Here is a 24,994-nt window from a genome sequence, read left to right on the forward strand (position 1 = left end):
AATCATATGATATGAACACGCCACTGATGTTCACAAAGGTGTAGCGTAGTTTTTGACTGTGTTTCCAGACAGACTGTGAAAAACATCGGAGGATTTGCCAAAAATCATGCGATTTATGAAAATATAAGGTCTTTCGACCAATCAGATACACGGTATGGGAGCGAGTGGAGAAGATAGTACCAGACTGGGCTGCGTCGCATCCAGATGTGTTTCCTCATGAGTATACAATACTGATGACATATGTTTATATTTAAATGTGATGAATGGAGGAAAAGAGTATGTTCACTGACTCTCTGAAGCTTTTTGTGCGGTGGTGGTCCACGAGATGAAATATGTTGAAACTGAGCTTTTGTAACTTTCAGAAAATCATGAATTCAATTATTTTTACAATTCTGCATACTTTTGATCCTTTCATTACCAACAGTGAAATTAAAAACAAGATGAGTTGATTTTTGGTTCCCAGCACTGTAGCGAACCAGATCCATTGACACGATGGCATTCACAAAATGTACAAAGCAGCAATACTGCTTATTTTGAGCGTGGCTGACGACACATTGTTGGTTTCATTGAATATTAAGCCCCTCCCTCTCCAAAATTGTGACGCAAATAAATCCCCCACCGCCAAACTCACTGTAAAAATGGGTCGTTGGTAGCTTGTACGACATATTTGCTCAGTGAAAATGTTCATGGTGACATTATTGTGTCCTTGCAATCAAAATTCAGTCGGAGTGTCTATATGTTATTGTCAATTACTGTGTATATGCATTTTTGTTTTTGTCAGAAATAATTGCATGTACTTATGGTATGAAGTCGATGTCTGCTGCCAAGCTTTAGTCTGCATGTGCCTGTCTATGTACTGCATGTGCATGAATTGAGTCAGAGAGTGTGAGAGAGTGTGTATGTGTGCGTTTGTGTGGGTCAGCAGTGTCAGGTTTAGACAGTGTTTGTCTGTGGGGATTGTAGGTTTAACAGCGTTAAGCCGACACAAAGTCCTCTCCTCTGCAGAAAACTGTTTTCCCTGCTGGAAAACTCCCCTCATCAGACTGACTGTCCAGACCTGATAGGAAGCTCCGCGACCTTGGAAAGAACTCTAAAACACCCAGAAGAGAAATGTTGGCTACTTTCTACTCATAATTACATTGGCTATTGTTTCGCCCCCGAGATTCTGTCCGAAGTAATGTTCGTGATTTAGCAACGCATTCGTTATTTATCTGATCGAACGTCCCTGCTTTGTTAATTTATGATTATTATTTGTTTCCCTTTGCACTCAGCATGGTGCAGAACCAATGCCAGAGGACGGGTGCTGTCACGCCGCAGGAAAGTTTGAAGCAGCAGTTCTCAGCTTGGGGGTCAGGACCACCCAGAGGGCCGCGAGATGTTTAATGGAATCTGACAATTGGTGATGGATTCAATTTGCCTATGAAACAATGAATAAGCACAGCCTCTGGGCTTCCTTTGATAATTTACCAATACAATAAAAAAATCATCATTTGGCATCAAACCTGTGGGGTTTTTACAACCAAGTGGATAGAGAACCAGACACCATATTAAATAAAGCATCTTTTTATTAACTGAGATTGCTTTTTTTTTTTTAAACAAGAGAAAGGACTGGACGAGGGCACAAACTAAATTGTAAGTGCACAACGTAATTTCATGGAACATTTCCATTCCATCAGCCTCATTGCTATGATAGGTGGTTACATCTGTGCGTAATACCGAGATAATAAACAAGGAGTGTGCACTCGTGTGTGCGTTTTCTGTTTGCCGCCGTAAAAAAAGGTGTTTGTATCTTTGCTCTGTGAACTCCATCAAATCCATCCAGTCATAGAGGGGGGAAAAATAAAAGCTGTTTGCATAGATGAACCCCGTCGTGCCGGTCGTTTAACATTTAAATGGGTTGCCACAATGATGGATCAACAGGAGGACACGCTATTAAAAAGACAGCTCAGTGTCTGTCGGTGTGTGTGAATGAGAATGGGTGTTGTTTTATTCAACTGAGCCAGAGAAACGTGTGTGGGAGAAAGATGGAAAGACACATTATGCTGAAATGAGCGAAGGCATTCAACGAAAACAGGCTGGCAAAAAAATGTCCTTAACTCACCCCTGAAGGGTGAGGCAGAGAGAGAAATAGAGAAAGATAAAGAGGGAGGAGATAAGACGAACAATGATCATAATCTTACTGATCATTTGTGTGAGTAATATTAACGGTATACTTAAATACTACTCTGCTATAAAGTGTATTATTCGTGTGGAAGGACACCTGCTTTCAGCAACATGGTCTTTTAATGAGAGTCACTCGCAGGTGCCCCTCAACTCAGCCATGTGCAGCAAGTGTGTGTGCGTGTGTGTGTGTGTGTGTGTGTGTGTGTGTGTGTGTGTGTGTGTGTGTGTGTGTGTGTGTGTGTGGAAAGACCCATGCTGTGGAAATGACTGCCCAAGGATCCATTTTACAAGGCCAAACAACAGAAGCCGCTGTGCTACTGTACAGAAGTAGGTGTGATAAAACACACACACACACACACACACACACGGCTGAGGTAAGTACTCCCAGGGATGAAACCTGACATAATGGTCTATGCTGTTGATTTATGAAAATAACTGCGCCATCACTGCTCACGATGGCACCCCGTGGTCCAATCCCCTCCACCCTCCTCTCCCACTGGCCCCTGACGGCCGGTATAACAATACAGTTTGGGGGACCAGGGTTTGGATCTCGAGATGGAAAGAGTTAACTAGGCTGTGTGGAGAGATACAGATACATGACTGTATAATCTGACTTGTTGTGGTCCACAGTCTCTTGAAGTCCAGCACGAACGCTGCGGGTGGACGATCTCCTCTGGAGCTGCAGAGTGCAGGCCCGCCCACGCAGGCGGGGCGAGCCGGTCTGCAAAGTCCTGTTAAATTCACAGCAGATGTTGGCGGCGCAGGCTTCGCCGTCCGAGGCTAAAAGTGGTCGCGGGTAGACCACGACGTAATAAGAGGTCATGGTGCGCGCTGGGCAGCCTTCTGCTCATGCGCCGAACCTCCCCACGGGAACGCCGTATTGCGTCTTTCCAACAGCTCCCAAACCATGGCTGTCGTCTTCCACACGGTGGGACATTAAAGGGAATATTTTACAGAGAATGTTAGTCTGGTATGAGATCTTTTTTGATGAAATTCGATTGGAACTGGCCTAGCTCTTACATAAGTGAGCTTCAGAGCGGTTGTCGACAGACTTTGCTACCTTCAGCTCGCTGTTCCCCCTGTGCTAAGCTACATTGGATGCCGTATGGCGGGAGCTTCATATTGAGCCATCTTGTACACACCTCCTCATCTATTGGTAAAAGCAACGTCTCAATGTCAATGCCGATGCTGTTCCCCAGTGGCTTGAACCTCACAACTGACATCTCTCGGTGTGTGTGTGACACCCCTGTACTGAGGGCTTAAACACACAGCGGCGACTTTAGATGATGAGGATGAAGAGGCTGACGGAAGAGCTGATAAACCTTCGATAAACAGCGGAGAGAGAAGAGATGAGACAGAGAGCCGGAGAGAGAGAAGAGAGACATGATACCCTTCTCGGCTGCTCTCCACTGGGATGATGGCAGCTCCTGCAGAGACATCAAGCTGCCAAGGAGTGTGTGTGTGTGTGTGTGTGTGTGTGTGTGTGTGTGTGTGTGTGTGTGTGTGTGTGTGTGTGTGTGTGCACAGGTCTCTGAGGGTGGAACAGATGGGGGATCTACTGTAGTGATTCTGTGAGGTCACATTGGTGACGTTAACAGGGAGATGTAACACACACACACATATACACACAGAAATGGACAACACACACACACACAGCGGCTGATCAAAATGAAGAAACTGTTCAATAGTTGTTTTGTATTGAATGTGCTCTGTCACCAGCTGCCAACTGTTTACTGATTTAATATGGCAGTGAGTGTGTGTGTGTGTGTGTGTGTGTGTGTGTGTGTGTGTGTGTGTGAGAGAGAGGAGCATCTGGCACTAAGGAGAATGTTTCCTGTTGTGGGGATAAAAAAGAAGAAGAAAAAAGGAGTCTAGCAGCTCATCACACAGGACGGCTCCTCCAACAGCTTGGTGGCGTCGCTCTGACCTTTCATTCAATCCTCTGTATTAGTAGCGAGAGATGGTTAGTAGCTGGTTTTTATTGGTATCGTCATCCATTATGTTTTACCATTCATGCTATTTCAGGCACGGTAGATGGTGATGAAAGTAATGGCAGAAATCCCACTTTGCCCCAGTTGTGTTCTAAGTGTATTCCTGTGTTTTGCTTATTCATAAATCAATCCTAACATAACGCCTCCCACCACAATAGTGTGTTTCTGTAAATGAATGTGCAGAGCGAGACCCTTAAAGGTTGCTCCCACATGTATCTGCTGAGGGGGCAAAGTTCCTCTGTGCTCACCTTAAATCTCAGTTTAAGGGGTGGACGCACAAACAGGGTTTTGTGACATCAGCGAATCGTGGCCTCTCAGGCGATACGTCTTGCATGGAAATTGCACGACTCCCGTGCACATGCACTGAGAATGAACTTTTCAGCAAAGGAGGAGACAGCTTGTGTCCAGCAGTTAAAACTTTTGTAATAAAAGGTATTTGCATATTTATAGATTTTGGATTGTTCAGAGAGGGAGAAGGAGTGAGTGTGCCTGCAAGCAGCTATAAGCATGTTACTGAACTTTGGGTGGAAAAAACAGAAAAAAATGTTAATTTAATTTGACTCGTCATAGTCTTAAAACACAGTGGGGATCAATAGAGGTGCTCCATTCGAAATCCAGAGGATATTTATTTCCTCCACATGGCTGCTCACTGAGAACAGTGTTAGTGGCACTAACAGTTACAACAGTGCTGACAGCGTTCACAGTGCTACCTGGTGCGTCCGCACTCACAACATCAGTTGGGCACGCTCACGTGCACAAACATGCACTAACATGCACTAAAAGGCGCGTGCGGTTATGCAGCCAAAAGAACGAAGAAAGTCCAGTTTCAGCACACAGAGGAGGAGCCAGTTCATTTTCTGCTCAGATCAACATTACTACACGATATCCTTACATAAAAAATATATGTGTGCTGCTATATTAATGCTCTGGTTGTCGTACAACCTTTAAATTAAACATGTTTTTACACCTCGAAAATGACTTGTCCGGCAAGACCACACAAAAAATCTACAGATTCCTCGTACGTGGGAAAATATACACAATATACTGTATGGTCTGTAATTCGCTTATTTCATTAAAAGTTGGTGTCATGATATTGACCAGAACAAAAAGACAGCAAAGTATAGAATAAGAGAAGAAGAAAATGGGAGGAAGTGGAGAGGAAGAGAGGTGTGAAATGTCTGGAAGCAGAAAAGAGCATCTTTGTTTCAAACATTAGTTTAAGGCACTAGCCAACTCAGCGGGCGTATGCTTGTTCGTTTGTGAAAAAAATAACTGAAAAACTGTCTTTTTATGTTGCATGTGTGAGCGATCGTGTGTGTGTGTGTGTGTGTGTGTGTGTGTGTGTGTGTGTGTGTGTGCACAAAGTGTCTTTACAGAGAGCCAACACAGCAGGTGGATGTACAGTGTACTTGTTATAACGGGGATTTTGTATGAATATGATTGTATGTCAAAGAAAGGCTTTGTGACTTTAAGTTTTTGTGTGTGTGTGTGTGTGTGTGTGTGTGTGTGTGTGTGTGTGTGTGTGTGTGTATGTGTGTGTGTGTGTGTGTGTGTGTGTGTAGAGGTGGTGTAATGTCTTTGTTCTACAGCGAGCACAGACATTAGCAGACAACACCAGATGGTGGGCTAAAATGAGACAACGGAAGAGGGGGAGGAGAAGATAGACAAGATCCTTCCATCATTTCATCATCATCCTTCTTCAGTTTCCTCTCTGTTAACACCAACAAGCTGGCATAAACCTCAACATCAAATCATTAAAAATGTAAATATATATATCAGAAGTTTTAGCCACATCACTGGAACATGGTATAAAAGTTAGCGCTGTGCATAAAGTTTTATATGAAACTATATAAAATACGTTCTTGATGCTGCTCACACATTCACATCTGCATCATTAAAACATCAACAGAAAAACACTTTTTACTCCTCTTTGTGGTGGTAGAAAGTTATTCCTTGGAACGTATTAGAAACCTTCAGTTTTTCAACAAATTACGGGATGTGCAATATTATCCTCAGTAAAGATTAACTACAAGACAGCCTGCACCTGGTTGCAAAATAACTATTAAAAAGATCAGAGTATGAAGAATTAATGTGGTTCATGACTACAACCAGAGCCATCAAAGCGTTGTTACTTTAATTTGAGCTCTCGTGAGAAGGACAAGGTACAAAATCCTTGTCTTAAAGCGAGTGATTTTTTTTATTTCAAAATCCAGACCTGTCTGCACATCCTCCGTCCTCCGTCCTCGTCCTCGCAACAACAAAATTGGCAGAGTTGTGTGGAAGTTTGTGAGAATGCTGCTCATGTGAAACAGAAAACTGGACTCGATGCCAGTCAGCGAGGTGTGATAATACTGCCAGGCGTATGCTTGATTTGAGGTGTGAAGTCACAAACACGACGTGAAAAGAACAAAAAGGATCGCTCATATATTCTAACCAAAAAAGTCATGTGCTTTACGATACTCTTTCATAGTAATAGACATATTCGACATTCATTCAAAAACTCGAGACCAGCTCACACCAGCTGCGACGCCACATCGGTGCCCGTCCTCGGTCCACACCTGCTTCAGATTCTGCCGTCATTGTGATCTCAACGACACGCATGGAGAGTTTCGTGACAGCATAACACAAGCGCCTGTCAAAGCCGCCTCTGTGGTAGTTCCTGTTCCAGTAGTTGTGTCTCCAGGACCGCATTGTGCCGTGATGTCACTCACAAGGTGAAGAGAGAGCCAGTTGGCTGGTAGCAGCTGGTGATTACGAGTGAAAGCTTACACATAGAGGATTCATTTGAAGGCGCATGACAACATCGTTGGGGCCTTCTCAACAGTCACACACCAATTCTTATCCTCTCCAATTATTTGGTTCTTTACTTTTACGATAGTTGGAGAATGTAACCAAGGAGCAAAACTCTCACCACTCAGACAGACTACCACTGGACTGACTTTTACATTTAATTTCCTGTTGTCATCTCTAGTATTGAACACCGGAGCCCCCCATGGCTTTGTGCTCAGCCCACTCCTGTTCACACTAGACACCCACGACTACCACCCCTGACATGCAGAGAACTCTGTGGTTAAATTTGTGGATTACGCCACCATCATTGGCCAGATTACACAAAAGGACTTTGAGAGAGTGGTGCTCAGAGAACAACCTTCTGCTCAACGTCGGTAAAACCAAGGAGCTGATTGCTGATCTTAGGGGGAAAAAGGGGGTAAAGACACATCCTTGTCTACATCAGTTGAGCTGAGGGGAAGCAAGTGAACAGTTTTCCGTTCCTAGGAATCAGCATCACAAAAAAAACTATCTCCATCCTGATGAAAAAAAGCTCAAGGAGCGATAGGAAACATTACAAACGGGCATGGTGGACAACATGGCTCTTAAAACCACCCAGTCCCTCGTCGGTACCCGTCTATCAAGCATCAGTGATATTGGTGAGGTGTATTTCCATGGAGCGTAAAGGGACTACAACTGTAAACATATTATCTACCTAGAATTCAAGCTAAGCTAAGAGCTAAGCGTGAAACTGCAGCTTACCCTTGTAATTTGTCAGTGCTCACACTAAACTGTAATGAAGTGTAAATCCATCCATTTTTCGTTCTCCACTCCGGGCCGATGGGGGTGGAGCCTCATCAGTCTGACTTCCGACCAATACATGTCCACCATCTTTCAATCTGTTCTATTTCGCCCCAATATGATTTGCTTTCTCAATCTTTCCTTCTTTCTGATCTGCCCAAACAGATCAATCTGACACACTGCCGAGGATATATGGATATTCTCACTAAACATAATATATTTATGATTGCATGCAATAAGTCAATTAAATACAGATCAGCTCAACATGGCAGACTCCCGATGTAGATATGAAGGGCTCCTTCTAAATTAACAAAAACACAGTGATTCTTAGTTTCAGCTGATTATGCACTGATTATGAAACATAGTTTAATGCTTCTATACGATCTCTGCAAATAGATCGCCCTAAATGCAGCACATGTTATGCTTTGACTAGTTTTAGCAAAGAAATGAGGACGATGAGACGTCATGATGTTCTCACAAATAAACGTCAATAAGCCTATCTTTGCATTATTATATTCACATACACAATTGCAGGCGCACATCCAGATACAAACACCAGCAGTGTCCTTGAACCGTTGGTTGGTTTAAGCAGCTCTTAAAATAGACAGAGACAATACTTTACCATTGGGAGCCATTTTGCCGTAGTTCTCTATGCAGAAGGACAATACTCATTTATTTTCCTGTGGTGAACTGAGTGAGCATGTGTATGAATAATACTGGACCAAAGGGGGTTCCCGTTTCCTGACTGCGAGTGATATTCTGGTCTTGTACCCATGTGGTGAAGTTGCACGGCAACCGCCCCTAATTTAAAACTGTTGTAGTAAAGTTGCAAAAATGAATATGATGAATGATTTAACACCCCAAAAAAAAACAAGCGCGCTGTGTTTGCTTTTCAGTGCGGTTGCTTTGGGCGGGTAAACCTGTCAATCAAAACCACCTGACCAAGACCGCCTGTTAAGGAGAGTTTCACACATGTGGTCTGAAAGCAAACGCAACCACCACACAAACAACAACAACAACCACCTGACTGTGAGCTGTTCAGGAAGAGATCTTACAATAAGGGATCTGAATAACCTAGGGTGACCAGATTTGAATTTGTGAAAAAGAGGACACTTCATCACAGGGGCGTGAACTTACATTTACGTTTCGGCATGGCTGCAGATGTCATGTGCTGTTGTAAACAGTGGAGGTGGCAAGGTGGTCAGTGTTGCCAGATTGGAAATGGCGAAGTATCGTATCAAAGGCTCGAAATGGTCGTATTTGGAGGATAATTATCGTGCATCTGGCAACACTGAGATCGGTCGACCAATGACAGTTCTCTCTACAGTCAGAGCTTGCGCAAGAAGGTGGAACGTAAGGGAGATACCATTTCCAAAACGTGTAAGGGCGTAATAACTAGTTTGTGAAAGAACCAGAGAAACACAAATATCCAACGAGGCAAAATCCCAGACGTCTTTGGAATCCCTGCCGGACGGATTTTTTAGGTCTCGAAAAGAGGACATGTCCGGGAAAAAGAGGACGTCTGATCACCCCCCATATAGGCTAGAAGCAAAATCCTTCATGAAGCAAAGAAACATATATGCGCAGCAACACTCAAGTGCAGGATTTTCCAATTATCAGTCAGTCACTCGGTCAAAAGCCTGTTCTACATTTAGAAAGGCGAAAGGGTTCCCCCCCCCAGATTACAGCAACAATCCATAATGCAACATGGAAAAGGCTACCAAGGCAGTTTGCATGCGTAGTTTTTTTCAGTACAGCGGTAGAGAAGTATCAGGAGTACTGCTGTCGTAGAGAGCTCTCGAGTGAACACATGTAACAGTGTGACGACAGGAAGTATTCAGGAATACTTGGCCAGCACACAAAGAAGACGGCCATGGAGTTCAAGCATGCGTACATGGAGAAACTCTGGATAAGATACACTTAAGGGATTCTATATGTTAACACGTGTGCACACACTCCAGCACATTGTTCCCTTTCCTGTCTGCAAAGAAAGAATTTCCTATGGGGCTCAGGGTCGCACGCACGTGCATGTGTGTGTGTGTGTGTGTGTGTGTGTGTGTGTGTGTGTGTGCGAGTGTGTGTAACTTCCTGGCAGCCATTGAGGAAACATCAGTCGGTTAGAGCGGAAGGAGAAACAAAGAGGAAAGAGACACAAGAAGCAACATGAAAAGAATTAAATACATTGAGAGGACACGAGTGATGGGTTGAGAGGAGACAAAACCAAATGAAAAATGGTTGTATTATAATATTAATAGAAAGTGAGACTTGTTATTCTGCTTGTGCAGGCGTGGCTACATGTGCACAGCAAAGTGGTGCCTCAAAAATGTAGGGAAAAGTGATAGTCATCACCAAAACAGCAATGATGACAGTAAGGATATGATCGAAATTCACCTTCGAGCAGTGGTTCCCAAACTCAATGTATATATATATATATATATATATATATATATATATATATATATATGCAGGTTATATATGCATAATGCATATATTTCCACAGATGCTGACTGTTGAGCTCCCTAGCAATGAAGCACATTATAAAACGAAATAAATTGGCAACAATATTGAAAACCTAACATGAAATGTATTTAATGTGCAGTTAACGTCGCTGATTTATTCTTAATGTGGTGGAATGTTATTAAAAGCCCACAATAAATTAATAATGATGTGATAAATCTTGCACCCCAGGGAGCCATGGCACCCGCTTTGGGAACCACCGCCTGAGAGAATAACATCTTTAAGGTAAAAGGGATAAAGAGCTTAATTAGCACCTATGCATGCATAGAAATTGATCATGCAGAGTCAGATTGAAAGTAGAAGCATGGAAAATAGAATAAAGGAGAATTAAATAGTGTTTATTAATCAAAACAGTGTTGAAATTCAGCAGAAACAAGGTGCCAAGGAAAGACTGGCAGAAAATATTACCAAAACCAACATAAACCTTCACAATGGGCTCATTAGATTCAATCAGCATGGAGTTAAATACAACTCTGTGTTACATGATTGCTTTGTAAGAACATCTCATTATTCAATATTCAGAAAATGTCCTCAATTACATGTGGGTTCGTTGTCTATAACAAGAAGCCTTCCTATTGGCTACCGGGCTGTGCAAGCCTGTTGATTGGACAAAAAATGGCAAAATTAGAGGGAGATAAAAAAAGGGAACGGAAATTTGAACTAGTGAAAAAAAAACTGCTGATGTAGGTTGTGGGGCCGGCCCTCCTTTCACGCTGCCTTGTCAGAAAAAAGAATAAGACCTGCAAAATCCACCCGAAAATGTTGTTCCATTGGCTGAGAATAGGGCATTGTGATTGGTTCTTACCATCTCCCGGGGCAGGAACATCTCTTCCTGCCGTAGGACCACAAGACACACACTCTCTCCCTGCCGCGTGCTCCGTAGCATACACACCAGCTCCTCTTGGCCCACACCTGTGATATCCACCCCGTTGACCTGCAGAGACACCACCATTAGCAGCAGAACTGCCTCCACTACACTCAGCTCCTCGGTTATAATATTATCTTCAATGCATCACATCTTTGGTAGAATGACAACACAAGCATCAGTTTTTTTTTTCAAAGGTGCCCTGTACCTCAAGTATGCGGTCTCCAGACTGCAGGCGTCCATCTTTGACAGCGGCTCCACGTGCCAGAATGTTTTTGACTAGAATAGGACCGGGGCCGTGGACTGAAGAATCTCTGGTTACGACGGTAAAACCAAGACCTTCCGAGCCTAGACACACACACACACACACACACACACACACAAAGAAATGTGATAAAGAATAGAGAGGTGAGGTACAATATACAAGCAGAAGTAACACTCTTATATCGACACACACATATCCTGGATAGCTGTTTACTCCCTGCTTCTATATTTGTCTTCCACAGACTTTGAGAGTAAAAAGAAAATCTCCTATCCAGCCTCCCACACACACACATCCTAAAGTACACCTGGAAACTTCAACTCCGTGTTGTTGACTCAGCTCCTGACTACATATTGTAAGTGTGATAACTTAAAGCCTTCGGAGATTGTGTGTGCATATGTGTGTGTGTGTGTGTGTGTTGCTTTAAACCCTTTAGCTATAGCTGGTGCTAGAGTATCTGCAGGTGTGAAGGTTTTAAAAATGGGTTCAGGTGTCGGGCAGAGAGTGTGGGGGGGGGGATAAATTGAGAAAGAGGCGAGGAAAAGGTAAAAAGAGAAATGAGCGGAAACAGGGAGTGAATGTCCTGGAAAGAGACGTGATGAAGATTAAAATAGTAATCAGTGAAAAATATGTGCGCAAACACACACACACACACACACACATTAAAATGAGCGTGAAAGAGCTCAGACACATGCACGCATGTACACAACAAAAAAGACCACACACACAGACAGAGAGACTAGTTGTGTGTTTTATAGACCTCATTTAGTCTGGTCTCTTTAGCAGAGCCAAGTCAGCAGTTTGGTCCAGTATGAATTCATATCAGCAGAAATGAACAGATCAATAAAGACTTAATAGACCCTGAAGAGAGGGAATCAGGAAGATGGAGAGCGGAGGGGTGAGAGGAGGGAGAGTCGGCCAGTGAACAGAGAAAGGACGCTCCAAAGAAAGAAGCACAATGCTGGGCAGGAGAAATAAAGTGGGTTCATTGTATACTTTTAGAAAATGGCAAGAAATAAAGAGGGTTAATGATGCACTTTCAGAAAGCTTCTGAGGGGCTGTGTAGGAAAGGTGAAACAAACATATATAACAACTACAGATGTGACTAGAAACATTTGTAGTTCTCCCTGAATCTCTAAAATAGAGATTTTCTCATATAGTATTAACATCATGGCGGGGCATATTTGACGGGCAATCTAAGTAACTACAAAATAATCCCCGTTTGCATACAGAGAGAAACGACTATGTATATCCTTCTTTTGAAGGTATCAGATATTTTGAATATGCCAGTGTTGAGAATGAACAGAGAAATAAAAAAGATCAAATATCAGAGAGGTGCGAGTGTTCTGAAATATTTCAACTTGTCATTTACAGAAGAAAGGCGACCTGAGACCTCTCTTAGAAGACGCCTGTTCTGCTATCAGTACTTTAGAAGTTAGGGAGCGAGATCTCGGCGTAGTCGGCCTCTTCTCTCCGTCTCCATCTTTGCACGAGCGGCGAGCGGCTCAGTGCAGCGAGAGGAGAAAAAGATCAAAAGTGTGGACTAGAATTTACTGGAGTCGATGCTGAGATCTCTCTAAAAGCCCTCACAAGCAAAGGAGGTAATACCAGCAATTTATCACAACATTTGGCAAACAAGCAGAACATAAATCTGCAGAAATGTAGTTTTCGACTGTGGAGAGTAGCCGCCCGTCTTCGTCCTCTGCAGGTAACGTCAGCGATGCCATTCTGAGTCTGCTAATAAGACCAGCTTAATAAATTATAGCTAACCACTTCGCTGCAAATGTATTTGAAGGTTTTTGGAACTTTTTGTATTGCTGTTCCATATTATTTTACATACAAGCATTATAAAGCAATGGTGATTATTTTCCAAATCACTTAATAACTAGTATGCCAGAATCGATACACAATATCTCTCCCGGTTTGTAGCCAAGTGTCGCTCACCTTTCTTTAGATCGATCCTCAGCCTTCGTCCTACTCTCTTATTGGCCACCAAGCTGGCGAGGGCGGGACTTTTCTTAGAGAGGGGGCTCTCGCTCCTCCCCTTGGGTGTCTAGGTGGAGAATGTGGAGCATTAAAGTACATTTTACAGCACATTAAACAAAGTAAGGCGACAAAAGAAGATTTCCACAGCAGCGTAACATTTTAAATGCCCCAATGTTTTTACATTCTACTTTGAGTGAGGTTATATTTGCTAAAGTAAAGGACAACATATAAGTAATTGTCAATTAGAATTTTAAATGTTGACATAAATAGGAAATATTTTATGTCATTTGTTTGTCATTGTAGGTATCATGCCGATATTAAAGACAAAAACAGACTATATTAAAACTGAAAATGGCGAATTGTATAACGATATCAACACTGTGCTGTCAAACCTGGACATTATGTATCACTATGAGGGGAACCACCAGGAATCAATGTTCAATGTTCGTCATTACAGAGACACAGATGAACAGATTGGTTCGCTAATAAAATAAAGTGATAATCATCTGTTGCTAAGTAACAATTGCCACTGCGGCAGCTGTTTTGCAAATGTCCACCATGTCACCATGGTAATACTGACGGCACGATCGCATGTGTTTCAATCAGAAAGACTTGATAGCTCAAAGAAAGAGACAACTAAAAATAGTGAGGGTATACAGTCGATACAGGGCGTGCAGATTGTGGCTGAGAGTAATTATCATGGAAAAGATTCAGCCCAAAAGCTCGTGGCATTTGATAACTTCAAATAACTTCTTTTTTTTAGTTCATAAAAACCCTTCGAGTTGTTGGAAAGAGGAAGGCAGGGGAAGCCATGAAGAAAGCTGTGACCACAACTCATGTGATAAGTAGAATAACGTACATGTGTCCATTATGAGTTGCTTGTTTCTTGATATTTAAAGCATTAAAATACTTTCACACCCATAAATACCATTAAATAATGACGTGGAGGAGAGTAACTTACATTAACGGCAGCTTCGATAGAGACGGCTTCCTCGGCCAATCGCAACGCTGGATTCTCGGGGGGCTTGAACACGGGTTTGGCTTTGACAGGCGGAGGCGGCTCTTTGGTCTTGGGGATTTGGGCGCTGCTGTCGGGGCCGGCGCTGTTGCCAAACAGCTGACCGATCAGACTCTTCTCGTAGCGTTCTCTGTGCATGGAGGGAACTACTTCCAGGCGGACAACCGGGGAGCGCATCGCCTGACGGAACACTTCCTGGGCTCTGAGAGGAAAGAGAGAGCGAGAGGTGAGCGACCGCTGCAGAGGAAGAGATCCTGTACTGTATATGACACTAATAATGCCATGAATGACAATCACATAGAGAGTGTGTAGTTATCAATCTCACAAGCAAAGTAATTAGCAAAGGATATAACACCCACTTAATAACAAATAGTTAGTAATAAAAAAAAAATCCAGTTATTTTCTTATTATTATAAATGAGGTGTCAGTATAAATAAAAGAAAATTGTAATTCACCGTAATATATCTTTATTAAACTGATTATATTTTATTGCCAATTCGAAGACCGATGAGGATCACTGTAACTAACAATTAGTTTCACTGGAAATTACTTTTAAAATTAAACTAATTAATTATCTAGTCTCTTAAATGTCAGAAACAATGAAACAATCAATAATCCCATTTTAAATGTACAATGATATGAAACACAGAGCGGTAGTAAATCCTCGCGTTTGATAGACTAAAGACCAACCAAAGCAAATCTTGTGATAACATGTTGACTTCCAGTGTGCAGTCGGCCAGAATATTTGTTTTCCCTTCTTCTTTTAAAACTATGTATGCCAAGACAGAGTTAATAAAGAAGAAACGTCAAATCAAATTAGCTATGTGTATTTATCTGAAATTAAACATGGACGTAAAAGTGGGATGTATGCCATGTTCATTTATTAACTGCCGTTCATTATTCTAAGACGCATTAAGTAATCTATCATATATCTGTTTCTACGGTTGTCAGTGGGTATCTCTGGTGAGTCACTGTCTGTTTAAACTGAAGTCAGGAGATGCAGCACAGGACAATGACACCTGTGCAGCAGGACATTATAATCTCATAATCTATAAGAGAGATCATTTTGCAGAGAATTAGTTCATATCAGATTATGCTAAATAAATTAGGGGGACCATTGTGTCAGAGGCGATTGGCACACACCATCAGTCACCTCAGATAACCGACAGAGAAAATCCAGTTTATTTAAATTCTATTGGATTACACTCCTGTTATTTCCCGCCTCGATTATTATTAGAAGTATAATGACCATTAGGTTTCCGTAACTAGAGACTCCAGTATGTTTAGAATGTCATGTATGAATAATATACTTGTTTAAACTTTGAAAACATTATATGAGCAATAATAATACTTTAAAATGTTACAGAAATATAATGGGAAAACTTGTGGGGATAAATCTGGTGATGAAATGGCATCTATATAAATCAATCGATGCCTCATTACAGGAAATATATGCTTTATACGTCAAGTATATTTACCGAATTTAATTTGCTTTGTATATATTATGCATTTGATATATTGTCACTCAGCACTTTTCAAATTGAGGCGTCCAAAAATTATTTATGAACAATTAAACAGACACCTCCATCTGCACTACTTGCACTATTACCACCTTTCTGCACTAATATCCCAAATTTATTGTTCATTGGCATTGTCCCTATGCTCATATACATTATTCAATATATATATATATATATATATATATATATATATATATATATATATATATATATATATATATATATTGTACATACTAGTTAGATGTTAATGTTGATACCTAGTTTCTGTGTTCTACTCTGTTGTCTTTAATGTCTTTTTTTATATCTATCTTGTTTATTGTATATCATATGTACGACGAGAGCAACGTGTAACTGGAGTCAAATTCCATGTCTGTGAACACACACATGGCCCAATAGTCATTTATTCTGATTATGATTAAATTAAATGTAGCTGCCAGTCTTACTTACACGTCTCTTGTTTGCTTGAGCTCCACTTGAGAACATGAAACTGTCTCCTAGGCGTTAAAGAGGTGGAGATGACAGAAGCTCAGCGGTACTTTAATGCACCAAACTCCATCGTGAGACAAATAAATGAAGAATCTATATGCAAATGATTAATGCAGAGGTAAACATTACTAATTTGTGGACACTAATGTGTGTGCATACAGTAGATGAAAAGTCAGTGATCAGAGTACTGACCCCTTGATACTATTCTGTGAATAAGGCTTATAAGTAAGTGTGTGTTTCGGGATGATGGGTGGTCATCCCTTCTTAAGTCTACTCACTCAGGATGTACATACTGAAGTGCTTGTGTCGTGCCACACCTTGCTGAATGACACTTTGTAGTGATTTTAATTGTAAAAAGACCACAATACAGTACAATGAACCGAGATGTGAAAGCTGTGTGTGTTGTTGTGTGTATGGGAACCATTGTGCACAGATATTATCATCATTGTTCCTGATTGGACAATGTGTGCAGGCCCATTTGTGTAAAAGAGATATTCTAATAAAGCCGGCTACCTCAGCACAGCTGCCAAGATGGGACAATGGCAGTGTGTGTGTGTGTGTGTGTGTGTGTGTGTGTGTGTGTGAGTGTGTGTGTGTGTGTGTGTGTGTGTGTGTGTGTGTGTGGACATGGCACTCATAGAGATCAGTGGACTTTCAGTGGCCTACTTAGACATATTTCCCTGGACCAAGCTCCACATCTCAATACACCTGCCATGACAAAACAATACTGGCAAGGGTATGTGTGTGTGTGTGTGTGTCTGTGTGTGTGTGTGAGATCTCAAAACCTGTCCGTGTTAAGAGAAGGCCTGGCAATGTCACATACAAAATTAAAGACTAGTTGCTTTGTTCATATTGAAATGTGTCTGCATTCGTTCCCATGCATATGGATATGTGTTTTAGGTTGAGTGTGTCCAAGTGAAAGACGAGATGTGTGTGTGTGTGTGTGACAACCCTATCTTTGAACAATAGGTGCAAACCCATCCAGTGATAATCCATTTACCTACAGTACAGCATGTAAAAACCTCATATAATCTTATTACCACACTGAAAGCTGGACCAGGACTATTGTGTCGACGGCATAGACATTGTAATGTGCTGTAATCATTATAACATCCGCATCAGTCCTTGTAATCTGTGTGGCGGATCGTTTTTACAGGTGTGTCTTTTGTCATTTTAATGCTCTGTAATCATGTTACATCCTCAACTATGTGTTAATGTGCGTCTCTCCAGGTGCTCCAGGGATACAGAAAGCAAACTACTTTGAAACATCTGGTCTCGAATGAATCTTGAGCAAATATTTCCTCGGAAGAATGAGGTGAAACGAGCAAACACACAAACGCCGCCTCTACACACACGCACACGCACACGCACAGAGATGTGAGGCTCTCCAAACATCTGCCAAGTGTCTTTTCTGTTGTTCTCTGTGATGGCAGAGCAACAGCGATATAAACCCTCTGACAATGGAAAGGGAAACAAGACACAGAGGCAGCGGCGGGCCGGGCCAGAATTCAAAAGGTTTGAGACATGAATTGCATCATCTACTCATATGAGGGCTCCGTGTTTTCTCCTTGAGATTATGGTATGTAAGGGACATGTCTTTTTATAATTATGATTGATTTACTTTTATTTAATTCAAAGCCTACATTTACTTTTGAAGAGAAAAAGCTGCTTCAAAATATTGAAGCACTCTAAAGGGAGTGACTTTATAGAGGCCTGTCGATTAATCAGTTGTCCCATTCAACTTTATTACATTTGGGAAGAGACAGCCAAAAACCTTAAAGACAGAATATGTCAAATTGACGGCAAATAAAACCAAAATGTGAGGATTCCAGCACATTTGTTTTGTTCTATCACAGTCGTGGGACGTGTTTTTTTTTTTTTGTAGCTATCAAAGTTACTTCGTTGGCATTATTTCACCCCCTAGACCCAACACACACACACACACACACACACAGCGTTGCACTCACTGGCTGAACGTCTTGTCCATGAGGTCGGTGTTGTTGATCATGACGATGCACTCGTCCTCTTGAAACAAGCCCTCCTTTCGTGAGCGACTCTCCTCCTCCACGCCGCGGATGTACAGACCGAGAGACCTGACAGGGGAGCGAGCAATGGAGGAAGGGAGGTGAAGGTATGTTCCTATCACTACTGTTTTTCTTGTCTTTTTTAAACCTTGCATGCATACACAAGTGACTTTCAGTGTGTGTCCCTCATGTGTCATATGGGACCGTCTATATGGTGCATGTTCATGTCTCCATGTGGATCAGTGGAACGACATGACAGACACATAATCAGAATATGGAGATTAACACATGATAAAGGGACAGACACACATTTGTAAGAAGGTAGCAGAGACTGACGGACTCTTTCAGAAGCGCCTGTCTTCAACATCAAGGTGGCATCTTAACAAAGCTGAGGCGTTGACACTGACCTCCGCTGCAGGAGGATGAAACCAGGTTAAGAGGTGAAAGGGATGATGGTAAATGGCGGAACGAGATGGAGGAGGTGTTCGGGGGAAACGGGAGAAGTGGACAGGAAAGAACAGACATGGAGGAATTTAAGGAGGAGATTGGCAGGGTCAGGTGAGTCATGAGAACAGCCATGAAAGCTCATCCTGCTTTCCTTTAGGAAATCCCCATCCACTGTCTGACTGCCACACGCCCAAAGAAAAGCCCTGCATAGCTGTGCAGTTTTTCTTCTTTTTCCACTGTGTGTGTGTGTGTGTGTGTGTGTGTTTGTCATGTGTGTGCACTGTAGCACCTGGGTCGAGAATTCCTGACAAATGCAGAAGATTACGAGGATATAACTCTCAGCTGGGAAACAGACAATACTTTTTGAGGTTAAAGGGCAGAAGGTAGGGCGAGTATAGAATTATTTGTGTGTGTGTGTGTGTGTGTGTGTGTGTGTACGTCTGTTTGTTTGTCTGCGTGCACACAACTTACCGTCCACTAAGTGATGAGCTGTAAGGAACCACATGAATTCCCAGGGGACTGTCCTCTCCCAGGATCTCCACGGTTCTAGTCAGGCTACTCACACACACACACACACACACACACACACACACACACACGAAAATCAAAGAGATGTAATATTAGCATACTAAAATACAAACAACAGTACAAGTTATCTCACAGTATAAGGGAAGCTTTGACTTCTGTTCTCTACGTAACGACCACCCAGCCGGGGTCGAATGTCAAACATTAACTGCTAAACACACAATGCCAACGTGGAAACGTCCGATCGCTCAATTCTCAAATACACATATGTACAAACCCTAAAACATAGTGTGGAGACATGGGGGAGGGAGTGTAACACAGAGACGGTAAGGTCTCAAACACAAACACGTGCAGACACCAGAACACTCTTGGAAATGTGCGTCTCCTGAGGAAACGTTTGACAAAGTGCTCTCCTCGATTGACGCGTCACATTCCATGGCCGTGTTCGTTGTGCTAAAAATACTTTCTTTTTCCCCGTTAAGGATTAAGCCGTGTCGGTCGAGCCCGGCCCGGAGAGGAAGGGATGCCGACACTCTATTCAAAGTCAACAAAACTGCAGACGGCTCTGTGTGTGTTTGTCGAAACTTTTTTGAGCCGTTCATCTCTATGGGTTTCTTCCTCTCTTTCAATCTCTCAGTGTCTCGTTTGGATCATTCAAGTGTGTCTGCTTTACATTCCGTCTGTGTTTTAATGTGTGTGTGTGTTGAAGTCTTTGTTTGTTTGATTAGTTTATCTATCAGAGCACAGCCATTAATCCTCCCCTGACCTTCTCCATGCTCCCTGTGTGGGTTTTTTCCTCACTGAGTTGGTCTGAACTTAGTTTTGTACTCTTTAGTTCTACCCTCCTCTCCCTCTCTCTCTCCGTGTCTGTTTCTATTGTCTCTCTCTCTCTTTCTCCCTCTCACGAACCATCCCTATACCCAGATGAACTGTTGCTGATGAACTCCAGAAAGGGTGGTTGGGTTGATGGTGGGTGGCAACAAGTTCTCTCTCTCTCTCTCTCTCTCTCTCTCTCTCTCTCTCTCTCTCTCTCTCTCTCTCCATCCCCCCCTCACACACACAAAGCTGATGCTGCCTCACCATCACTCAGCAGATTTGAGTTAATCCAGACAAAAGGAAACAAGGGACTGCAAGAGAGCGGAAGGCCCAGGCAGAGGGAGGAAAGATGGATGAGGGAGAGTGACAGGCAGGGATGGAGGGAGGGAGAAAAGGAGGGAGGTTATTAGTTGAGATGAAAGGAGAAAGGGATGAAAGAATGGTGGCGGTGAAAAAGTTTAAAAAAAAGATGTCGTTATGGGAAAAAGTAAAGAGCAGTAAGACTAATGAGTTGGCCCAATTCCATACTACATATCAACAAGTTTTGAGTTTATAGAGCTGGAAAAGTGAAAAAAAAATATTTTCAGAAAAACATCTTGCTTTAATTAACTTGCAGTTTGACTAACGTGCAATGGTGGAAGTATTGCATACTATTCCTGTTAAAATGAACAGTTAAGTATGCTGATGGCTTTCATACTATATAGATTTGTGTCGAGCGCACTGTACACTGTACACTACTCTTAGTGTGTGGTATAGATTTGGGACACAGCATGAGATTCCAAAGATAGGCTCTGAGGCTGCCCGGTGCTTTGAGCTAAATGCTAATGCCAGCATGCTAACACGGTCAGATAATGCCACATGCTGATGTTCAGCAGGGAAAGTTCATCGTGTTCATCTGTGCATCTTATTTTAGTGTGTTAGAGTGCTAACATTTGCAAATATGGAGGATAGCTTATCTCATTCGTTTTTGTGCGTAAAATTCAGGGGAATATCTACTGTATGTCATTAGGATACAATGGTACCCATGAATGACTGGAACAAAACTAGTGTCGTTCCATTGAGTAGCAACTGAAACATTTGACCCGCTGATGGCACGAGATCAAAAGTCAGAGGCTCTCCAAAGTCCGTAGGATTCGTCCTCTTTGGAGACAAAATGCTCATCCATTCTTTAGTTGTGACATTTCACTCTGGACCAAAGTGGGGTCAAAGAGTAGCTCAAATTCATACGGGGTAAATAGGGAAAGAAGAGAAGAAACGGAAGGAAAGAAGAAGGCTGAAGAACAAAACAGTGAGGGGGAAAAAAGAGGAAGAGACAGTAGGAAGCGAGGGAGGTCTGGAAGCAAGATATAGTGAAACGAAGGGAGGAGGAGGCACTGAATTAATGAGACAAGGCTAATGAATAGCATTAATATGAGAGGAAAAATAACATCCACCCTCCCTCCATCCTTTCCTGTTGTTGTGCCTCTGATCTCTAACACTCCCACAAGAACACACACACACACACACACACACACACACACACACACACACACACACACACACACACACGCGCGAGCACTTGAGATCCATTTGCGTTTCCTTTTTTATTTTTTGTTTGAGATGTATGCCAGGCTGCTGCGCTGGGAAAAAAAATGAAGTGGAGGTGAGAGAGACAAAATGGGTGAGACTTGAGAAAAAAAGAGAGAGGGAGAGAGCGAGAGACAGAGAGAAAGAGCCAAACACACAGAGAGCGGGAGAGAAGCAGAGAGATGAAGAGAGCAGGTGTTCTCTTTATCCACCTGCCACTTCACTGATCCTCGCTATGAAAGAGCAGAAAAAACAAAAAAAAGGAGGAGGATGTGCATTACCAAACCACTCTCTCCCTCTCACTGCATTTCACCCTCTCACCCTTCCGTCTTATTTGTCCCTTTCTCTCTCTCTCTCTCAGCTGGCCTTCAAAGTGCACAGTGCCAAAAGATGAAGGGAGTAAAGGGAATGCAGAACACTGTGAAGGGTTAATATAGGCAAATACATGAATAAACACATCACAGAAGAAGAAGAAGAAGAAGAAGAAGAAAAGAGGTAGGAGCTGATGAATGAATGAGTAGTCAGTAATAAACTAAAAATAATCACGTGTAGGTGTACTATTTTAATCGAGTATAAAGAGTGTATTGTGTTCTGTTGATGAATAATAGTGTGGCGTTGATAATCTCTGTTAACCCTGTAACTCCCCCTTGTCTTGTGCATCCAGTGAAACCTATTTACCTTTTCACCTCCCGAGCTTCTAAAACACCTCCAACGCGGAGCCTTATTTCACAAAGAAAGATTGCACGATGGCGACGCTATTTCAATAAACCAATTTACAGTAAATCTGTTTCCCAGAATAAAAAGCGCACTTTGATTCACAGGTAATGAGTTTTCCTGTGACCATGCTGTGTGGTTAAAATTACGATGAGCCATTACTGTTTTTATAGGTGTCGCTTCACACTCGCACACACACACACACATGCAGGGAGGATCACGATGTGGGCAGAAACTCACACACACACACACACATATTCATTCATTTAACGTATGTTTGGCTGTTCCAATATTTATGACTGCATTCCTCTACTCATTTTGGACTTTTTAGCAATTTCAAGGATCGTTTCCCAGCGACTACAAAAACCATTACATCACTTTTACATTACTCACAGCTGAGATGGTTTGTGCTCCAGAGTGCGTGAACGTGAGATGATATGTGGAAGGGGAAAAAGTTCCTGAGAAAATGAAGCAAATGTGTGCCTCTTAAGTAATGACCTTTATATCCACCGCATTGAACTGCCGAGTACCAGAGGACTCCATAATACTAAAAACTGTATCCTCTGATTCCCTTCTACTCGGATGTTCACATTAACTTATTTGAGTCAGAATTTGCTTCTCAGGGTTGTGTACCGCTAACTTACTGTCCGAATGCTATCATGACAAAAAGGTCTGTTATGGCCCACCCACACCTCATATGGAAGTAATGCATGTAGCGTATGATGAACATGAATATGAGATTGTACGACTATGTGTGTGTGTGTGTGTGTGAGATATAATCTCTGTTGCTATGGAGAGACATTATTCTCTCCATATTTTCTCTCTCATAAGTCTCTCCGCCTGCATGTCCGCTCTACAGGTTAACTACGTATTCTTTTTGTTGTAGTCTTTATGAGCTGACTGCGGATTAAATGACCACACTGAAATAAAGAGCGACATACTTTCCATTAAGGGAGGTCAATGTTGTCAGACAGAGCGACCCGTTGTTCAATGATGTAACGGCCATTTTCTCCGATTTACAACTGACCCATTTTTTACTGCCTCGGTTCCGTATTAGTCATGCTATTGCAAAGTTTGACCTTGGTTTGGTTGTGTGGACACATCGGGCTTGTATGTTTATTAGAGGACAACTCTTTGGGGTTTCGGTCTGAGAGAGACCTTCGAGTCTCTACGAGTGAATGAGCATCAGCATTTTATCCACATCATCTAAAACACGTATTGGTAAGTGAGATGATTATAATTCTGCTACTTCCTCAATCAGCCTCCATATTTTAGTTGGTTGCATAAACATGCGATGGGTGATTGTGGTGAACATCTTGGACGTGTGTGTCAAAGAAAAAATAACAATGAAATGAAAAATTGAATTACCAGGGGGATTAATAAAGTAGTCCTGATTTGGTTTAGAAAATGCGCCTCAGTTTTATTGCATTATTCTCAGGCAAAGGCGGAATGGAAATGATTACGCTTTTTTTATGAAATATAAATTCAGGCTATAATATTAAGCTAAAGAAAAACATTACAGAGCAAAGGCAGCGTATTCATTGAAAGGGTGCAAAGGTCATGGGGGAGGGAGAGGGGGCATTAATGGATTGGTACTACACATCATACAGCTTAACCTAAGTAAAGCCTTCATTGTAAACAGATTCATAGGTGCCTAGTATATTGTTCTCCATGCTTACATGTACGGTGACTATCTCTCCTCACTCTGGAAGACTGTGAGCCGGCCCCCACCACACACACACACACACACACACACACACACACACACACACACACACACACACACACACACACACACACGTGCTTACGAGGCCCAAAGGAGACATAGGGCATTCTGCACCCGTACCACTTCATTAAGCAGCCCTCATTAGTGTATGCGTGTGTGTTCTGTGTTCAGTCGTGTCTGCTTTTAGAAAAAACAACCAAAAAAACAGTTGCAAGTGTGTTTGTAGCTGTTTATTTTTAAAGCGGTGTGTGAGTGTGTGTATGGTAGGCAGTCTACACAAGTCTGCGTGCTTTGTGTGTGTGTGTGTGTGTGTGTGTGTGTGACCCTGACCCTGTTTTTGCAGTCTTTTGTAGTGGGCTAATGATGGGGCTTCTTTACACTAACTATATCTGCAAAAGGCCTTGATCTGGATGAGGATACAGTTTTAATGAAGGGAAAGTAGGACACACAAACGCACACACGAACATCAATAAACATGAACGTGGACAAGCATGCGCCCGCAAAAGCTACCCTGATAATTACGCAACACAAATAGGTGGACTGCAGTGCAAGAGTTAACACTGACCTGCCGGTGGAGGTGTGTTTGCCTTGGGGTCGGTCGACCCCTGCCTGCCTCTCCACGGCGGGACTGGCTGCCTGAGGAGAAAACACACAGAACATCTTCCTGTCAAGTCAGCGAGAGACGACGGAAAAGAGAAAAACAAGCTCCAGCAGCACATTCGATCTGTCCAAAAGGGGAAGGCGCCGTGGCTGGACAAAAGACAAATGGGAGATCAAGTGAATTTCTTTGAGACATGT

At 42.4% G+C, this 24,994-nt stretch overlaps 1 protein-coding gene across 1 annotated transcript in view; it reads right to left on the bottom strand.

The window, feature by feature from the left end:
• The window catches only part of LOC306748159 (partitioning defective 3 homolog B-like), a gene marked incomplete at both ends in the record, with an annotated part of 181,009 nt that overhangs the window by 105,268 nt on the left and 50,747 nt on the right, over positions 1-24,994 (bottom strand). The window contains 7 exons of the mRNA XM_079231291.1: positions 11,047-11,175; positions 11,315-11,454; positions 13,313-13,421; positions 14,316-14,574; positions 18,346-18,471; positions 19,321-19,404; positions 24,762-24,832. Of these exons, the coding sequence (XP_079087417.1) occupies positions 11,047-11,175; positions 11,315-11,454; positions 13,313-13,421; positions 14,316-14,574; positions 18,346-18,471; positions 19,321-19,404; positions 24,762-24,832 (918 nt within the window). The remainder of the gene's footprint in view (positions 1-11,046; positions 11,176-11,314; positions 11,455-13,312; positions 13,422-14,315; positions 14,575-18,345; positions 18,472-19,320; positions 19,405-24,761; positions 24,833-24,994) is intronic.

This window comes from Taurulus bubalis (assembly GCF_910589615.1).
Source record: "Taurulus bubalis genome assembly, chromosome: 15".
Lineage (NCBI taxonomy): Eukaryota > Metazoa > Chordata > Actinopteri > Perciformes > Cottidae > Taurulus > Taurulus bubalis.